The sequence below is a fragment of the Pseudochaenichthys georgianus genome, chromosome 22, assembly GCF_902827115.2.
Source record: "Pseudochaenichthys georgianus chromosome 22, fPseGeo1.2, whole genome shotgun sequence".
Taxonomy (NCBI): Eukaryota; Metazoa; Chordata; class Actinopteri; order Perciformes; family Channichthyidae; genus Pseudochaenichthys; species Pseudochaenichthys georgianus.
The window spans coordinates 15,649,192-15,669,679 of NC_047524.1; the positions used below are offsets into that span (position 1 = coordinate 15,649,192).

The 20,488-nt window shown below is 42.1% G+C and overlaps 1 protein-coding gene across 1 annotated transcript; it reads left to right on the top strand.

The window, feature by feature from the left end:
• Window positions 1–15: 15 nt before the first annotated feature.
• On the top strand, window positions 16–19,993 carry ubr1 (ubiquitin protein ligase E3 component n-recognin 1). The gene is made up of 47 exons (XM_034111553.2): window positions 16–217; window positions 1,838–2,097; window positions 3,738–3,816; window positions 4,272–4,382; window positions 5,488–5,615; window positions 5,705–5,843; window positions 5,973–6,035; window positions 6,161–6,284; window positions 6,601–6,708; window positions 6,803–6,891; window positions 6,985–7,083; window positions 7,362–7,519; window positions 7,603–7,702; window positions 7,818–7,946; window positions 8,099–8,279; window positions 8,368–8,420; window positions 8,567–8,677; window positions 8,781–8,846; window positions 8,954–9,055; window positions 9,143–9,206; window positions 9,293–9,417; window positions 9,513–9,565; window positions 9,656–9,758; window positions 9,846–9,894; window positions 10,011–10,165; window positions 10,268–10,367; window positions 10,492–10,595; window positions 10,733–10,813; window positions 11,424–11,605; window positions 11,719–11,927; window positions 12,020–12,119; window positions 12,245–12,397; window positions 12,486–12,586; window positions 14,683–14,782; window positions 14,867–15,015; window positions 15,102–15,157; window positions 15,246–15,342; window positions 15,514–15,581; window positions 15,779–15,926; window positions 16,033–16,117; window positions 17,888–18,024; window positions 18,105–18,213; window positions 18,290–18,346; window positions 18,436–18,513; window positions 18,608–18,778; window positions 18,914–19,015; window positions 19,499–19,993. Exons 1-47 carry the CDS (start codon window positions 173–175, stop codon window positions 19,638–19,640), a joined length of 5,223 nt encoding a protein of 1,740 aa, XP_033967444.1. The 5' UTR covers window positions 16–172; the 3' UTR covers window positions 19,641–19,993.
• Window positions 19,994–20,488: the final 495 nt, after the last annotated feature.

Consider the following 20,488-nt stretch of genomic DNA (forward strand, 5'->3'; position numbering starts at 1 on the left):
CAGTTTTCCCAAACAAGTGCCATATTTGATTATCGCAGTTATTTATAAGTCAATACCTACATCGTAATCGTTCTGACTATTGTGATTACTGTTGAATAACGTCGCAAAAAAGGTTACGATTACAAGTGGAAGAGTCTCCTAATGACGCCACCTCCTTTACGGCAAATGGAATATGGCGGAGGGTGAGAAATCCCTAGACGGACTGGAGCTCAGCAAGGTATGCAATTCAAATAGCTAATATAGCTGTCAGTGGTTACTGAGGCTCAGGGGCAACACACTGAGGTATAATGTGCTAGTTTCTCTGTACAAAATACTTTGACCGTGCATTTAAAAGCCATTTAATTGCGTGGTTAGCATTCGTAGGTAGCTACTGTGCTAGCTACCTAAAATGGTAAAAAATTCTGCAGAGGCTGCAGTATTTACTGCTCACCAACAGCCCGTGTTAGTTATTGTTTGTATGGGTCGGTATGTGCTATATATTACACACTACTGAGAGTGAAAATATGGCAGTGTTATCCGTAAATAAGTGTGTTAATCTCCATCCTGTGGTATTTTGGTGGGCGCATTGTGGCTACAGCGCTACAAACGAGTTTTCATGAGTTAATATATTTTAAACACCATTGCCCCGACTGTTTTGCAAACCCAAACTCTTGCAACCTTTTATAAAATCGTATACAATGCGTTGATTTTTGCAATGTGACAGTAAAACTGGCCTTTTTGGATCTGATTTTATTAAGTCAGATTGTAGCAGTTCGACACTTGGGTAAGTTGAGTTGATGGAGTAGGCTACAGCAATCATTACACCAAAATGACAGGCATGGTTTGTGGCAGATACACATGGCTGGACCAACGATATAAAATATAAAAATGACTAACTGCAACTCGAACCTCAACGTTCAGGGTGCAGTAATGTGCACAGCACTTACCTGCCAAGCCAACAGGATGGCTTTGAAATTTGAAAAATAACAATTGGAGCAATACATGTTGTGTTATATTAAGGTAACTGTATCCAGTCCCAAATCATGTTCAGCTGTAAATACTGTATGCTCTCCTATTAAACTACTAAATGTTTTAAGCTTATACTTACCTAAAAAGTATGTTAAATGTCTACTGGTTTTACCCATGTATATATAATAGGTGAATCCATTTGCCAGTCACACTTCATTTAGGTCTCAAAACACTAATTTAACTACAGAGCACATTCAAGTCACTGATTGGATATTTTCTGTAAAACAAACCAACACTATTTTTTTATTCTGTTCTACCCAATAATGTATGAATATATAGATCCAAGCAATATTAATAATGATTGCTTCATAGATCTATATGAATTCCAACAGTAAAAACGGCCTTGTGTTCATGGGGCTTTTTATTCAGCTGCCAGTCAATACAGATGTCAGAGTGAAAAAAAGCTTCTGTATTTAGGCAGACATCAAGAAAAAGTGTGAATCATACCTCACTAGTAATAACTTAAGTTACTAATGAGTTGGTAAGACATTTAATGGAGATCCATGTGTCTTCATAGGTAAGCTTTTTCTATTTCATGTCATTCTGTTTGTGGTGGACGTTTCCCCACCTCAAAACAACGTGGTAGCATCAGTTGTCAACAAATAACTTACTATAGTGTTTTTTTCAAACATTTACATCTCTATAATTTGAATGACATGACTTTAATAAAAAAAAAAGTGAAGTTTAAATTGATAAGTAAACATAGTATATTGCTAAAGTTATAATGTATCAGAGAATTGTACCTTTTATAAATGTGGTTCTGAGTCAGGTGATGAGACAGATGTGAGTCATTGTGAAACAAGTCATGCCCAACTCTGTTGTCTTGCAGCAATGGCTGGAGGCCGCAGACAGCAGGGCGGAGCTGTTCCGCTACCTGAAGGAGCAGGTGCCACAGATCTTCTGCCTGAAGAAGGAGTCCACCCCTCAGGAGGAAGAGGAGCTCATGCAGAGCCGACTCCTCTACCCTCTGGAGTGCTTCCTGTTTGGGGAGGATCCTCAGGAGGGTCTGGAGAAGCTCAAGCAGGGCAGCACCTCCTCCCAACTCTGCGGACGTGTTTTTAAAGAGGGAGAGACTGTCTACTCCTGCAGGTCTGAAAACATATCTGAAAAACAAATTGAAAAGAAAATTGTCATGGCAACAATAATTGTAGTTGTGATTCAATTAGCTTGTAATTAAAAGTACTGGAAGACGTCAACATCTACAACAAATCTTATCGTTTTGGTTGTTTTTAGGGATGAATAAATTAAAAGTAAAAAGTATTTTCACATTGCTCAGCCCTGTTGGAATCTAGATTACAAGATGAGGTAAGCCATGGAGTTCAAAGAGAGCAATAAACCTACCTGGAGACTATAGAGAACCGCAGTGACGCGTCCTAAAACCCGGAAGTAAGTTAGCATTTTTACCACGTCTGGTTCCTTCCACAAAAAGCTATGCAATTTCTCCATAGGATTTTGGAAAATAGCTCCAAATAAGGTCTGTGTTTGACACACATTTAAGAAGAGACAGATCTACGACATTAAATACATCAGCAGTGGTGATTTTTGAAGAGTTTACGTGTCTGAAAAACGATGGTTGTTAACAAGTGGCTGAATAGGACTACAGAAGTTGTCCAGGCCATTTTACGTCTTTACACCGAACACGTAAACACTCCCGCTAAGTTTTTTTGCCCTGTTCCGCTTGAAAGCAAGTACCTGCCTCCGGCAAACTGTTCAAACAAACGCTTCAACTTGTACCATTTACAATCTGTACGTTTAAATATGGATCTTAAGGTGGCGTGACGTTGAAGCAGCGACCCTCCTGTAGTTCCTTTATAGCATAACGTTTGCTTCTTGCGACTAGATTTATGCTTCAAAAATTATAAAAGTAGGGTAGACAGACATGTGGATATTATCCGGCTGAACAAAACGTGATCCGTCTCTTAAATGTGTGTCAACCACAGACCTTATTTCCAGCTATTTTCCAAAATCCTATGGAGAAATTGCATTGCGTTTTTGACGAAGGAACCGGAAGGAGTTTACATCCGGGGTTTAGGACGCGTCACTGCGGTTCTCTATTTTTCATCATGAAATATAACTGTAAGGAACAGTTTGGCCTCATTAGGTTTTAGTTCAGCAATGATCTTATCACACGGCAACCCCACAGTATTTAGGCTAAGTGTTAAAAATAAATAGTTAATGAGTAGACTCAGGTTTCAGTATGTCACAGTTTGTGAGTGGACTCTCATTTCTTTGTGGCAGTTCTTCCTCAATTTCCTTATCAAGGTGTCATAAAAAGTTGGATGTCTTAGTATAAACCAGAGGGCAACACTTTTAACACACCGAATAGCTTTCAACTAGAAAAATACCTGGTAATAAGTCAATTTAACAGTGACAATAACTCAGGTAAAAAAAAGAGAAGAAGGTTTTGTGCAATTTTCTAGGTGTTTCTTTAAAAACTCAACTGTCATAAGCACACACAGATATTGAAAGCTGGTACCTGAGTATACAATGATGTTTGTTATTTTATGAATCATATCCTCTGATACTATAATAAATATGACATTAAGCCAATGACAATCATTCGTATCAACAGAACTAAAGTAAAGTGCATGTGCTCATCAAGTTTTCTCTAGAAATGTTGACATTGAAGAAACAGGATGGGTTAATGCAGTTCAGTTTGTACAGTAACTATGATAACATTCAGCCTCTGATAAGACACATTTAAATAACAAATCCTCCTCACATTTCAGGGATTGTGCAATAGATCCCACTTGTGTCCTGTGCATGGACTGCTTCCAGGATAGCGTGCACAAAACCCATCGTTACAAGGTTGGGGTCAATATTTACATTTTCTATGAATTCTAAATGGACAATTGTATAATTTTTTTATTTTATTTTGATTGATCGCAGTAAGCTTTTCCCCCCTTGGATAAAGACAATGAAAGAAAATCCCTGATTGTTGTATTTATGTTATGACATTTCTTTTTAGGCTAACGCATAGTCGAAGATACTATGTATGTATACTATATATCTACTATAGGATGCTTTAGTCGTATACTAAAGCATCCTTAAAGTCTTTGGAACAAAACCCAAGTCCATATGCAACAAAATGTCTGATTAATGGATTTCAAATCAATATAGGACTGATATTTGGTCTTTCATGTTCTAACTCAGTTTTAAATAATAATGCATCCCCACAGCTACAGCAGTTAAACTACTTTATTTCGGCTCAATGTATCCACTACTCTCCCATACTGATATACAGCATGTACACTTCTTTCCAGATGCACGCGTCATCAGGAGGGGGCTTCTGTGATTGTGGGGATGTAGAAGCCTGGAAGATTGGCCCCTGTTGCTCCAAACACGACCCAGGAGCAGACACTGCCATGGTAACGGTGAGTTACATAAGAGAGTGGAAAGAGGGACGTGGGAGGGGCGTACTTGTCCCATTCTGTGTCACTGCTCTCTTGGCTGTGAGTTTGACTCCGGAAATGAGAAAGAAAAAGCACATTGTTGACCTGCACCGACTGAGAACATGTATAACTAGGTTAAAAGATTAGCCGGGTGTTTGAGTGCTGAGAAGCTGGAGGAAAACATTTGTTGGTGCTGGACTGTGCGTGTAATCAGTTTACAGCCTCTTCTACCCGACTGCTGCTTGGAAACATGTTGATGATTGATTGCCCTGTGCAGCAGGCCCTTCTTTGCTGATGTGTCTGGGCTTTTCTCTGATAAGATCCTACTCGGGAGCTCTGAGCAGACGTGCAGCTAGACGGTTCTGCGCCTGTTTCCGTAAACAGCAGGTGCTCCTATTAACAAAGACATTACTGGCACCAGTCTGCGGTGTGTGTTTTTTTACACTAGATCTGAACCTGTGCTTAACAAGAAGTGACGCATCACATGGCCATGAACACATCTCCATGCTGAACATGAAAACCCATCATGCTGCTTCACACCTCTTTTTGTTTAGATTGTGGTAGATTCCAGTGCTTGTTCTCACACAGTAGTGTGACGTAGGGACCGGTGTAAACACACAGACTCACTGTATGTTTGTGTGTTAAATGTCAGACATTTGTATGAAATACTTCGCCGCTATGTGGAATGTTACTCAGGGGATTTTATTTTAACTCCACTTTGGCGGCTGCCTGTTTAGCTCTTATTAAGACAAAGATATAGGCCGACTCCATGTCATATTGGAGCATCAGTGCTTGTGCCAAAGAAAATAGGGAATTATAGAAGGTCAGAAACGTCATCCATTTCAGAGTAGTTCGTGTTTTTGGAAAGTTAATTATTTCTATTTTTCAGTTTTAATCATGGAATACTTTCACTTGTCATAAACGTTTATGAAATCATTGACGTCTCTAACAAATGACACTTAGTTGTCAGAAAATAAATGTTTCTCCCTAGTATGAGACAGTGTTTCTACTTTGATAGTTTTGGAGCAAGACAACTCTTGAAATGTTATTGGTGTGCTTAAATAATCCTGTGTCTCATTTTGTGCAGGATGAGTGTGGAGTGGAGCCTGAGTTATACGAGCGTGCTGAGAGGCTGTTTCGGATACTACTGCACTACGTCACAGATTTCTTGGTGTGGGAGGAGAGCCACGACCTCTCAGCCGAGCTCCAGCCCCGGTATGGCCTGTCTAATCACATGCAAATACATCAATTCACAAGCAAAGCACACAACTTTACTTTGACGGTGTATTTCTCCTTCTGTGTAGGGCAAAAGACAATGCATACTACTGTGTACTGTACAATGATGAGCACCACTCGTACGACCATGTGATCTACACCCTGCAGCGCTCTGTTAACTGTGATCAGGCTGAAGCGCAGACACACACAGCACTTATTGACAAGGAGGTATTTTTTGTTTTCATAACTCTTCCTTAACAATACTGTAAATTCGAAGGGAGACGACTTAAATCTGAATTCGTAACATGCACACATCATATCTACTGCAGAAAATGTAATATTTGATAACTGTTGCAGGGTCGGCGGGCAGTAAAGAGAGGAACCCTTCGTTCCTGCCAACAAGCAAAAGATCTCATCAGGGTAAACACCAGCCTCTGACTTTCATGCAAGACATTTTAAATCACAACAAGTCTTGAATCTGAAATCTTTATTGTCCAGTTTTACATTTTTAAGCACATTCTAAATCTTTCTCTGCTGTTTTTCAGTCTAACTCGGAGCACATTTCCCAGCAGCCACTACGTGTAGAGATCCTTCACTCAGCAGTTATGGCTCATCAAACTTTTGTTCTGCGCCTCGGCCCCTGGTTCCAAAAGATCATCGGTTACTCAGGTATTGTTCCCATACCTGCACAACAGTCTTAAAAGTTTCATTTATTGATTTCTCACTTTTGATGGGTAGCATTGTCTAAAGAAAGCTGCAAAATGTGTGTATGATTTGAACTTTTAGCATCAAATTGCGTCCAGAAAATACCCTCAGTCAATAGAATCCTGTTACAGGTTGACCTGTGGTATAAAAACATCCTTCCACCTGAAACACACAAACAAGTCTCACTGCTGCAGAAGATGTTCATTTTGATTATAGTTAGTCCTCAGTTGTCCCTGTCCAGTTGCATGTCATGTGATTGGGAATCTTTGTGTTTGTGCAGTGGGCTTCAGGCAGGCTTTCTGTCAGGTGGCACTAGAAACCAATCCAGACGGGGACCAGCCTTGCCTCATCAGCAAACTCATGCTGCACGACGGCAAGATGTACAAAGGCAAGTGGATCTGAGCTTGATCTTCAGTACAAGCTTATCCTCAACTCGGTTCCATTTGAGACTAACATGAAGGTTTTTTTCCTATTTCCTCAAGGTGCACGCAAGATCGTCCATGAACTGATTTTCTGTAGCATGCTAATGGAGACGGAGTTCAAGAGGCTTTTTGCAATTGAATTCACAAAGGTAAAAAAATATTATTGTTTGCTTTTTTTCAATTCTATAACCTGCCTAAATTAATACATGTTTACAATTAATACCTCTACTTTGTCTTCTCAGCACTACAAGCAGCTGCAAAGGGACTTTATAGTGGATGACCATGAGAGGAGCATATCCATCACTGCTTTGTCTGTTCAAATATTCACTGTACCCACACTGGTGAGTGTGGTTTTTTGTTCGTGCATTAATGTAGATACTGTGTTATAAACCTATTTCCTGCAGACAATTATTGCAAATATTAAGGTTTTTTTAATGCAAAATAAATGTGTCCCTGGGATATATGCCGGTTGTAAACTTTTCCACTGGAGGCAAAAGCCAGATGTCAATTAATGTGGATTTTCCAGTGTAAAAGGGGCTATAATGGGGTAAATGTTATTTGTCTTTAAATCTGTGACTTAACATCCATGTCTTTTCTCACGCGCCTGTTCCTCTTTTAGGCTAGACAGCTCATCGAAGTGGGCAATGTCATTAAAGTGATAGTTGGTACCGTCATGGATTTGCTGCGTGAACATCTGGATGACAACAATCGCTTCTTCTTCCTCGGCTACAACTCTGACAAATTCTCACGCATTCAGGTCATCTTCCACGACCTCAGGTCATTAAACAGGAAACAACTTTAACTACTCAGTTTCTAACTTGTTTTGGTTCTTTATCTAATATGGAACTTGTGTCTCCCAGGTACATCCTGATCAGTAAACCCCCAGTATGGACTGAAGAGCTGCGGACAGAGTTCATGGAGGGATTCAAAGTCTTTCTTGGGCTTCTCAAATGCATGCAGGTAATAATTATCTCAACTCTGATTCTTGATACTGTGCAATAGCAGGGCAATTACATCAGCTTACAGAAACTTGAGAAACCAGATATTTGATACCTTGTTTTACTTTTGTCTTCAGGGTATGGAGGAGGTGAAGCGCCAGTTTGGTCAACACATTGCGGTCGAGCCAGAATGGGAGGCTGGCTTTTCTCTTCAGATCCAGCTTCGCCACATTCTTGCTATGTTTCAGGACTGGTGTTCCTCTGATGTGAGTTGTCATGCAATTTATCCCTCAAATCAAAGTTATCCGACAGATTTAGGGAGCGTCACCCCCTCACTGTCTGTTCACTTAGAATAGGCAGAAGTAAAGAAGAGAGGATGTCATTGCTTTGGTCAATTATTGCCTGTTTGTCCCCCCAGGAGGAGATATTGATGGTTGCATTCAAAGAGTGCCACAGTGTCCTGATGCAGTGCAATAACCAGCCCTTCCATAGAGAGGCCACCGACTACTACATGTGCAAACACATCATCCATGTTCATCCATACAAAGTGTCCCAAGAGCCTGTCAGCATACACCTGCCCGTCTCCAGGCTACTAGCTGGTAGGATCATTTATTTCAGACACTTGTATATTCTTTTGGTATTTTTCTTTTCCAGTGAACTTACTCTTCTGTGCATTTTAATCCCTAGGTCTGTATGTACTAATGTGCAGAGCAGGGGCAGTTGATCATCTGGATAATCTTGTAAGTGTCTTCAAACCATATTGAAATGCTTAGTTAGCAGCCTGTTTCAGTGTTCAGCGTGGGCTGTGTTGTTGTCTTTATTGAATAAACATCTTAACGTCCACTGCTGGTATTAGAGAGATACGGTTTTCCTCCATCTGTTGCAGGAGGGCTTTGACCGCACCCAGCTGGTGGAGCATCCTCTGCGCTGTGTGGTGCTGGCTGCTCAGGTCTCTGCTGAAATGTGGCGGAGAAACGGGCTCTCATTGGTCAGCCAGGTATAACACACCTCTTTGCAGCTCAACGTATCTTTTTTCTTCTCTTTATTATTTACTAAATAAACAAATTTCAAGTCAATTAATTGTTGTTTCACACCATCAGGTCTACTACTATCAGGATGTAAAATGCAGGGACGAGATGTACGATAAGGACATTCTCATGCTACAGGTTGGCGGCCATCATACATTGAGAATATCTTCCCATATCAGCTCTTACTCTTCACCTTTTTTTATACATGTGTTGATATATGACCTTCTCTTAAAATGTTCAAACAGATTGCTGCTTCCAAAATGGACCCCAACCACTTCCTCATGCTGGTCTTGTTGAGATTCGAGCTCTTTGATTATTTCAATGGAAGTTGTTCAAGCAAAGACCAGGTAAGCACCAAACTATTAACCACTCGGAAGAAGAAAAAATGTTGCGCCACAAAATGCTCTACTTATGTAATGCAACACCATTTTCAGGATGAGCTGATACAGTGGAACCGCCTGACAGAGGAGATGCTGTACCTCCTTATCGTCATCACAGGTACACTGTCACATTCTGCTAATCATGGGAAGATAGTTAGTTGGATATGAACCAAACTGCAGTATCTGACCAGTGTTGTGGTTCAGGTGAGCGATATGTCCCCGGTGTCAGTGAGGTGACCAAAGAGGACGTGACGATGAGGGAGGTAATCCACCTGCTGTGCATTGAGCCCATGGCTCACAGTAGCCTGGTCAAAGGTCTGCCAGAGAACGTAAGAACCACATGCTGGCTAAATTATAGTTACATGTTTTGTTTTACGATTGAATAATCCTTGGAGAACACGTTAAACATGTTTTTCTTTTGTAGGAGAGCCACGAAACCGGCCTGGAGTCTGTAATTACCAAAGTTGCCACCTTCAAGTACGTAAAGACTGTAAAATAGCTAGTGGGTTATTAGTTAATGGTAAGTCCGGAGTTGGTTTAAATCGACTATTCTGCTTCTCTCTTTAGAAAACCCGGAGTTTCAGGGCATGGATTATATGGAGTAAAAAAAGAGCTTCTGGTAGAATTCAATCCTTTCTTCTACCACTACTCAAGATCACAGCATAGCAAGGTACACCGTGTTTTAACTCCAGTTTTACATAACATTTGAACTTCAGTGAATATCCCTTATTTCATTTGTCTCCTTTACTGTTTGCAGGCTGAAGAGTCTCAGAAGAAGAGGAGGACTCACGAGGGCAATGACAAAGGTTATTCATGTATTTCCTCTGCACACTGTTCTGTATACCTCTAAGATGTAACAATATGTTCTCCTTGCTAATGAAGCAGCTCCGCCAACATTCCTTCCGTTTGTCTTTGTTCCCAGCTCTGCGTCCTCCGATGCCCCCCCCCTTCTGCCCAGCTTTCTCCAGCGTAGTGCGGCTGCTCTCCTGCGACATTATCATCCACGTCCTGAGGCGTGTCCTGCAGAGAGCTGCAGAGGACCGGGCCACCCATTGGACAGAAGCCATGATCCAGAGGGTACACATCACATCAGTTTCTTTCTAGTCTACCTTGCTCCGGCTTTTGCTTTTTATTACTAAAACCACTTGCAGTAATTAAATGCATGCGTTTACCACACAGGCCCTGCACTTGATAGGCCAGGCATTGCTTGAAGAGAAATCACAGCTTGAAGAGAGCACTGATGAGGAGGTGACTTTTGATTTCAGCCTCAAGGCCCGCAGTAAGTGACAACTAATTATTTTGTTTTCAGCACTCCCTTACTATCAATCAGCTTTCTCAAATCTATAAATCGGTTTAGTTTTGGATATTCTGTGGTAATATAAATGTCTCTTCTGGTTTTCCAGGAATCGGTTCAGAACATGGGAAGTCAGTGTTTCTCTTGCTGTCCAAGATCAAGGCTGTTCCTTCCCTCGAAGCCCAAAAAGACATGGTCAAATGGGTACTACAGGTATACATATTATTATTATTATTATTATTATTATTATTATTATTGTATAACAGTTACTATCATTTTTGTACATTCATGCATTTCTCTTCAACATTCAATTTTTCTTCAATTAACAATGTTTTATATTTTTCTACTAGATGTTTGAGATTGTCAAGTGCCTTAGAGAGAAGTCCAGTCCATCTGCCTCCATGAGCATGGATACCAGCAAGCCAGAGGAGGTAAAATAACCTTGCATAACGATAAACACATTGCACGTTTTCTTGTGCTAGAGTGAGTATTCAAGAATGTCATTGGGGACGGTGGTGGCGAAGTCGATAGGGACTTGGCTTGGCAACTGGAAGGTCACCAGTTCAAGTGCTACCGAGGTGTCCCTGAGCAAGGCACCGTTCCCCACACTGCTCCCCGGACGCCGTTCAAAATGGCAGCGCACTGCTCCTAACACTAGGATGGGTCAAATGCAGAGAAACAATTTCCCCACGGGGATTAATAAAGTATATCAAATCAAAAAAACCAAATAAAACTGTACTTCTCCTATCGTGGTCAGTCATTTAAGAAACGTAAAAAATTGAATTATAAAAGATCAAGACTTCAAGACTAACAGGCATCTTGTGCTGCTCAGAGCCGCACTGTCTTCATGTCAGTACCTCCTTAGTCTTACAGCATTACACTGACAATTCAATATTCATTTGGTTTACCAATGAGACCTAAGTTTAAGTTACCGCTCACAATGATAGCTCTCACTCATGAAATTGTATGAAATAACAAACTTGATTGCATTGTGTATCTTTTTAGTTTCTGGAGATTTGAATCGGTTTGTTATTATTCCAGAGTGCTCAGGACAAAGAGAAAGCTGAACGCAAAAGAAAGGCCGAAGCAGCCAAACTCCACCGGCAGAAGATTATGGCTCAGATGTCAGCGATGCAGAAAAACTTCATAGAGTCAAACAAGATGCTGTATGAAAACATGCCAGAGAGCGGGACACAGGGAGAGCCTGTGACAACTCCTGAGAAGTGAGGAGCAACATGGAAAAACAGATCAATGGCTGTGTGTAGCTTGCTTGAGATCAACATCTAAAACAAATGGATTTGGCTAATTCTCGTTGGGGTTATGTTGACTCCTCTAGCTGCGCCATGGAGCACAGGGAGCTGTGTGTCGCCGTGGGGCCCCTACGAGGCTGTTCCCCGGCCGAGAGGGAGGTGCTCACCTGCATCCTGTGCCAGGAGGAACAGGAAGTGGTGGCCCAGGCTCCAGCCATGGTACTGACTGCGTGTGTCCAGAGGTCCACAGTGCTGACACAGTGCAGAGGAAAGATACCGGCCAACAGAGCAGATGGTCAGTCTCCATTTGTTTCATTTCATTGTTAACTGTAATTTGATTGGAAGAAATCTTGAACTAATGTGTGCTTTTGTATGTGTCCCTTAAAGGGACAGGGGCATCATATCCCCTCTTTATGCCTCCTGAACTGGCAGTTGGGACCCACACGGGCAGCTGTGGACACGTCATGCATGCCACATGTTGGCAGAAGTGAGTCATTGCATACATTTTAAAACCAAACATAAACTATAAAGAACACATTTGATGATAATGTATCTGTGTGATCCACTTGGAGACTCCATTTGCCATTAGGTTGCTATTTCTATATTTTTCAGATATTTTGAGGCAGTTCAGAACATGACCAGGAACCGGCTTCACGCTGAGCTGATCATCGACCTGGAGAACGGGGAGTACTTGTGTCCCCTGTGCAAATCTCTGTGCAACACTGTGGTCCCTCTTATCCCATTTGAAACACTAACATTTAACTAGTAAGTCCAGCTCGGCTTCTTCAGGCCAATCTTTTAATCGATTGATACCTGTACGAATGTTTAATGAATATTTATTTCCTGTGTGCAGTGAAAATGCAGAGATAATTGGACAGCATTTGACCCTGCCTCGCTGGATCCAGATCCTCTCTGCCAGGATTAAAGGACTCAAGTCCGTTGCTCAGGATAATGGTAAGAAGACATAATCCACATACAATGACTATATAGGACAATGGCACTAGGGTTAACTAATTAGGGTTAGTCACTAGCAGTATGCCATTAATGTAAACTCAGCACTGCAGTTGCGTCATAAGAAAAGCCAAAGTAAGCTTTAGAGCAGGCATCCTCAAAGTCCGGACTCCGGTCCGGATCCGGACCGAACCACAACTGTCTCTGGACTCTGAGCAAATTATACTTTTCATATGTAGCCTATTATCTGTATTATCTGTGTTCTCTGCGAGACATCGCCACAACGCAACGAGTCAAAAATGATCCGCGATGTCCATAGACGGCAAACAGGCTGTTTGCAGTCTATGCTGTTTGAAACAGCGCTCTGCATGTCCTGTTCCACTGTCTGTGTGTGTCTGTCAACGCATTGGTCCAATCACATTCAGCATCCCGTCAGCGTTTTTTCCCCCCAAACAATCTGCGAATCAGAGGCACAGTAGGGCGGGTCTTCGCGGAATGCGCGTGGGAAAAATGTGTGTCTAGTCTCTTTCAACCTGTCTGAGTCAGAGCGAGAGTTTAACAAAAAAAAATTCAGAGCGAGAGGTAACGGCTCATCTAGTTCCATCTGTACTGTAGCTAGTAGCCTAGTTTCACCTACCGGGGTGGCAACTGACACCCTAAAAATAGGCCTTGCCACCCCAGCTGCCACCCCAGTTGGCAGCTTTGTTTTGAAAGAAAAGTTGTGGCTCATCCGACATTTATGAGAGAAAATCTCTAATGTCCGAGTGCAAGTGAATGCAGCACAAGATGCACGTCATGTAACCCCTCCCCCGGTCCTGGCGCGAGCGTGGACATATGATTGGCGGCGGCGCATATGAACGGGACGGCGCAAAACGAGAAGCATTCGGACCCAAGCACTGAAGGAACGAGGTATTTGCGGTCTACACTGACAGAGAAGAGACTCTCAGTTTGGCTGTACTCAGCATTGAATCAAAACGCACTAAAGCTGTTGATCTTAATACGTTTGTGAGGCGTTTTGCTGAACAAAATGGTAATCGCCGCATTCAGCTGTAATACACGTCAACTTGATGCTCTGCTCACAGATGAGCATACAAAACTATTAAGATGATGACCTTACGTGTGTAAATATATTTTTTCTTTGAGGGGGTCTGCCCCCCAAAAAACAGTTTTAAGTCCTGAGAAAGTCAAATAAGACGGTGTGTAAAACTACACTGCCCAGCCAAAAAAAAGTGACCACTTTGATTTAACTAGGTTAGTAGGTAAGGACATTCCACTGGATAATAACTGAAGTATAAAAGAATGCATGACTGAAGTGATGGAGACCATGTTTGAAGGCAAGCAAAAAGAGGAAATAACAGGTCAAATCAAGCAAATCCCCCTCTCAGATTCCACAGCAACCAGAAGAACATAAATACTGGCTGGTGATTTGATTAATCAGCTTTGTGATGGAATAGAAAATGCACAGTGCATTTCCTTAGCTGTGGGTGAGTCCACTGACACCACTGACATTGCTCAGTTGCTGGTGTTTGTGAGTTTTTATGATGAGGCAAAGGGGGAGTTTGTTGAAGATGTGTTGGGCCTGACGAACCTCAGTGGACACACAAGGGGGAAAGACATTTATAAAGCAATAATGGGAATGCTGAATGAAAAAGAGTGCAGCTGCCTTTATTCATAACTGTGCAGCTCTTACCCTGCGACTCTGAGGGGTCAAGCACAGACACAATAACAATGAACTGCTGCATACAGATTATTTTTGTTTTTGCAACCTCGTGTTAAGAATCTTGTTGCAATTGTTTAAAAGTTTGAATGACCGTAATAAACGGACCTTTGTCTTATTGAAACATTTATTTTGGACCTTTAAGATTTGTATTTGAGTACCCCTGCTTTAGAGGGTGGAGAACAAGCAGCTGCAGAAGTTTTATTTCGCACGTACTGTCACAAACTGAAAACAGGTGCATGCTGACTATGGAGAATATGGAGGTTGATAAATGACTACCTTTTTATATATCATCTCCTCTGCTTGAATATCTACTAAGTTCCGTTATACCTATTTGTTGCCATGTGCTACACGAGACACTGATGATTTCTCTCTGGTGCAGAATGCAACACACAGGCCAGCAGTGTTGATGCGGACACGGGGCTGTGTGGGGAGAGTCAGCCAGACTTCAGATCCATTCTGAGCTACGGAGTACAAGAACCGTGAGTGAACCTGTCCGCGCCCTCTGAGTGTCTTTGTGTCCTGTAGAGCAGCAGCTTGAACTCTCTGCTGCTGGTGGTTTTTAGGAGGAAGTTCTCCGACAGCATAGTGGAGATGCTGGTTGTCTGCGCCACCACGGTTCACAGGGTGGGTCTGCAGACGGGACCCAATGAGCTGTGCCCACGTGTGCCCCTTATGGCTTGGAACACATGTGCCTTCACTATACAGGCCATAGGTACAGTAATAGTTATAATACCATTTCTGTCTATCTGCCCCTTTTTTAAGTTTTTGCAATTCTCGAAATATGTTTTGTCTTCACAGAAAACATATTGCAGGAAGAGGGCAAGCCACTCTTTGGGTCCTTGCAGAACAGACAGGTTGGCTGCCATTTGACTACATAAAGCATGATATGTATAATGTTAGGACTTGGTCAGACATCAGTTTTGAAATGCTTCTCTATTTCAGCTTGCAGGTCTGAAGGCGATTGTTCAGTTTTCAGCAGCTCAGAGACTAAAGAGCTCCCAGGCTGTCATTCAAAGGCACTTCAACGACATGTTGGGGGGTATGTGGACATTTAAAATGTATTTAACAAAATGTAATTCTTATATTATTATTATTGCCCTTTTCTATATAAAGCATACTGTGTTCTTCCTTTATGTATTATAGTATGTGCTACTTCATTTTTTCTTGCTGTCCATTTACACTGTGGTCTTAACTGTGACTTTTCCCACAGTCTTGCTACCGGTCATAGGCAGAAAGAACACGCCTTCTATCCTGGAGGTCGACTTCTTCCATCTTCTGGTAGGTTTCACCTGAAACGGGGGTCCAGTGGATCCTCAAACAGTTTTGATCGGCATCATTGATTTCATTTTTTTAAATGTATTTAACATTTCTACTCGTCATTTCTGAGTTTATTTTAATATAACTTTATTTTTGTTTCTCCTTGCATGTATTAACATCTTTGTTTATGGTGTGTGTGTCCTTGTGTGTTTTGTCAGGTGGGCTTGGTGTTGTCTATACCCTCACTGTATCAGGAGGAGGCTGTAGACCTACAGCCGTCAGCCGTCAGCTCCGCCTACAACCACCTGCACATCCTGCACATGGTCACCATGGCTCACATGCTGCAGGTCCTCCTGTCCTCCACAGGTACAGACAGCATAACCATACGTTATGTATGTTGTGTTTTACCCTACTACCTCAGAATGCTGTTTAGTATCACAGATGAATAAATAATGGTGGAATTTCTACCTAGATTTCCCTGCAGTAGCTGGAGAGGAAACCGAGGAGACAAGGGCTGCAGCAGAGCTGTACGCTGCAGTGTCACATCACACCGACAGGTACAAGGGTTTCTGACAAAAACATGAGTTGGTTTAACATTTGTACATGATAAAAACTAAAAAGGAGGATGAGATCTGTGAACTACTTGTCGTTTGTATATCTTGGTTATCCTTTTATAAGTATAGTGGTAACTAAAGGTTATTGAGGTACACTCTACTGAATAATAAGCAAAACAATTTCTATTTTAAAGCCCATTCGCTTATACAGCAACTTGCTGCACAACCATTAACAACTAGAAAAAGCAAGCGTGTAGATATGCAATTATATTGTGCTCAAAACTAATAGACATGTACCGTACTTTTCGGACTATAAGCCGCAACTTTTTGTACATCTAACGGCCACTAGGGAACCTCCTAAATCTATAGATTTTACAGGTAAAATTAACCACCTTTAACACTATGGGCTCTATGACCGGTCTGCGCCCGCCACCTTTAAGCAGCGGGCTCCAGCCAAGCCCCTAGGAAGTGCGCCGGAGTCTGATGAGAATATTCGTGCTGGCCAAACGGCGGTACTACACTTCCGTTTGGTTGCTGGGCCCAGAAACACTTTTTCCCATTGACTTACATGGGGAAAGAGTGGTCTGTAACTCGTTGGATAATTTTTTTTAAACTAAATAAACTACCCAGTATGAAGACTTGTATAGCCCTTATTATATAGCCGACATTATGAACGCGCATCTAACCCACGGGACCGCGCTTACCCATTAGCATAATTACTAGCTAGCCGCTAGCTGCTAACTGCATAATAACAAGTCATTACCATGCTGTCATGAACGCACGGTGCTGTTACGTGTACGCAAATTGACGTGCTTGATGTGAACGTTAAAGTTGCGCACATACGGGTACTTCTCAGGCATGTCGGGTAATCTGTGACGTTTCACTCTCAAAAGTTGGGCCATTTTATCATCATGCGCTAATGAGCAACTCTCATAGGAATGAATGAGGCCCCGCCTTCCACGCTGTATCCAGTTCTTATTATACATCCATGGCTCCAGCAGGAAAAGCTGGAGGCCGGAAAAGAGTGAGACAGGTAGCGCGCCAAAGTAAAAGTGGAACTGAGAGACAGAACCAGAGCAAGACAGACGGACAATTTAGCTGCTTCGGCTTATATGCAGGTGCGCTTTATAGTCCGAAAAGTACGGTATATTAAGGAAATGCAAAGGTCATGTGTTGTGATACTTTGATTAAAACACTCAAAAATACATTTTGGTTTTGTGACCCAAAAGTATTGCATGATTTTATATATATATATATATATACCATTTATTTAGCTGTTCATAATAGTTTAACATTTAAATAAAGGTCACACCTCTAAGCTCAGATTCTTAATGGAGTTATTATGGGATCAGTCCTCCACAGTGTGTATGGATGTCTCAGCAGTGATGTTTCACAACCTGAGAGTTTCTTCTACTTTGTTCCATTACCCTCTCAGATGCTGATGCTAAAACTGAGCTTCTGCTATTGTTACCTTCTTTGTGGCAAATGTGTTCTTTATTTGTTTGATGTCCGCAGTGCTACCACCCTTATATTATTTTGTAAGCAATGTTTGAGCGTCCCAGTACCCTGCAATAGGGAGAACATTGTTATTTTGAACCTTTCATATCAGACCTTTTATAAAAACATTAAACAAACAACCTCTCAGTCAAGGCTATCATCGCTCCTTGTTCGCTGGTGTCATGGCCCTTTTTATGCTGCGTGTTCAGAGACGTACACATTAATGTGGACTTCCTTCAGCTTGTTTGACTGATTCCTCTTGGTTTTGCTCATCAGGCTGAATCCAGATGTGTCCGGCAGCTCTGTGGCAGAAAGAGTAAAGAGAGGAATGGAACCTTTCCTGCGCTGTGCTGCTCTCTTTTTCAATTGCCTTACAGGAGTCAATCCTCCAGAGGAGCTTTCTAGTACTGCAGGTAGGTGAAGGAATATACGACTACAACTAAATGTATATGGTGATTCGAGGAAATCAAGCTGACGTTTTGGCTCTTTGCAGTTACCTCTCAAGGACAGATGGAGGCACTATGCAGCTTCTTGGCACTTCCCTCCAATGTTTTCCAGCTCTTCCAGGAGCACAGAGACCCTGTTACTCCACTGCTGCAGAGGTAGGTGATGAACATGAGGCAAAGATATGTTCATATTTATCCGAGAGTTTGTATGAGAATGTTTTTGATTCCTTAGGTGGTGCGGGAACCCAGCTGTTACCAAAGCCCTGAGAGGCAAAATCCAGAGCGTCAGGTAGGCTTAAGCCTTTGTTTCCTTTAGTCCGACTTTTATTTTGTAATAAAACATAATCTCGTAAAACAATGAATAAACTCTTTCCCCAGATACCCCAGAAGAAGAAATCGTCTGATTGATCTTCCTGAGGATTACAGTGCTCTCCTCAATCAAGCATGCCATTTTCAGTAAGTTGGAAATGAACTGGCCTTTCCGTCACAACGTTGTGCTGTAAAGTCTGTCCAAGATGTTCAGCCTGTCTCCTCTGTACTCCGTCCTCAGGTGCCCCAAGTCCACCGACGATGACAGGAAGCACCCGACCCTGTGCCTGTTCTGCGGGGCCATGCTGTGCTCTCAGAGCTCCTGCTGCCTCAGCCAGCTGGATGGAGAGGATGTGGGGGCCTGCACCGCCCACGCTGCTACCTGTGGAGCCGGAGTGGGCATGTTCCTCAGGTGGGTCAACTGAAGGCCTCTTACGGATCAAGATCTTTTGTTTCAGCTCTAAAACAGGATTTGTATCTGCTTTTTTAAAATGAATTGCATGCTTTCCTACTTAAAATGTGCTGAATATGAATTTGATGTTGACAGGATAAGAGAGTGTGAAATTGTACTGATGGCCAGTAAGACTCGAGGAAGCACTTACCCTGCTCCTTACCTGGATGATTATGGGGAGACTGATCCTCACCTTGGGTAAGAATCACAGCTTTTTGTCCAGGTGCTATACTGTTATAACTTCTGCTTACAAGTGTTGTTATGGCCTCCTACTGGCAAGTCAGTATTGCAATAGCTGCTGCAAGTTTAAACACCTCCACCACCTGCAGGCATTAAGTGTTACAGCTGCTTTTTATTCAGAACTGCAGCCTCGACACCCATTGTGTTCTGATAATATTATCTGAGACTGTTGCTTCACATCGGTGACACCATTTGTCCCTGTTTAAAATGGGTCGGTAATAGACCAAAAGGATTTGGATTTCCGGATTGGGAGCAAGATTATATCGCACCTTTAAACGTCATATTAACAATCCTTTGAATTTAACAAAATACGAGTGATATCATTTAGTATTACTGCTTCAGTAGAAGTTTGTTACAATATACCATTGTTGTATCAAATGTTTTGTGTGTTTCTTTGACAATCCCTTCAATAAATCCCTCCCTCTGTCTTTTCATTTCTAGAAGGGGCAATCCACTGCACCTTTGCCCAGAGCGCTACAGGAAGCTGAACCAGCTGTGGCAGCAGCACTGCATCCTGGAAGAAATTGCCCGCAGCCTGGAGGTGGTCAACGTTATGTTTGCCTTTGAGTGGCAGATGTTGTGATGATTGCTCCAGATGTGGTGGCCGGGAAGTAAAGAGCACAGCCATAGAGCACACCCTGCTCCGGTGCTCCTAGGGCACAAACACACATACACACACGCATGCACACACACACACATAGAAACCTCCTACAATCAAAGGAGGTCTGAGCAGCCACCCCCTCCCTGATGAAACCCCTGCTGGAGTACAGAGAGGTGGGATGGTCGGAGGAAGAATAGTGGAGCGAGATGAATAATAAGTAAACCCAAGTCGCCTTGTTTTAATTTGATTGTCTGCTGTGACAGTGAGTTTCTCCCAGAGTAATGTTATTTGCAAGAGGCTCCTTCAAATAAAGACAAACATCGGTTACACACCAACATGTTTCAGTTATCCATTTATATATTTGACTTCCCTCAGTAATGCTGTGAATTTTCTGCATTCTCTTTTGGTGTTTTGTCACGAGTTATATAATGCTGTTTAAAAAGGTACATTTGTTTGGAAATCAGGCGCGTTTAGAGGCATCACACATTGTTGCTTTTGCCCATTCATTATGTAGACAGTCCATATGATGAAGCCACATCCTAACGTCACCTTTACTCGCATATAGGAGCATATGTAAGGAATAAAGAATATACATTTTTTTCAAGTTGTATTTAAACAAATCCAGTATTCTGAAGGTTACAGTGACGATCCCACATGTTTCCTGAAAAAGAGATGCATTGAATGATAAACAGACACTTTTCTGAATATTTCAGCCACATTTCCTCGTTGACCCTAAGAATTGGTGAGCGAATCACATAAAACCCTCCCTACCATATATGGTATTATAAAATGCCCTTTTATAAATACAAAAAAAAAGGTTTAGGCCAAAG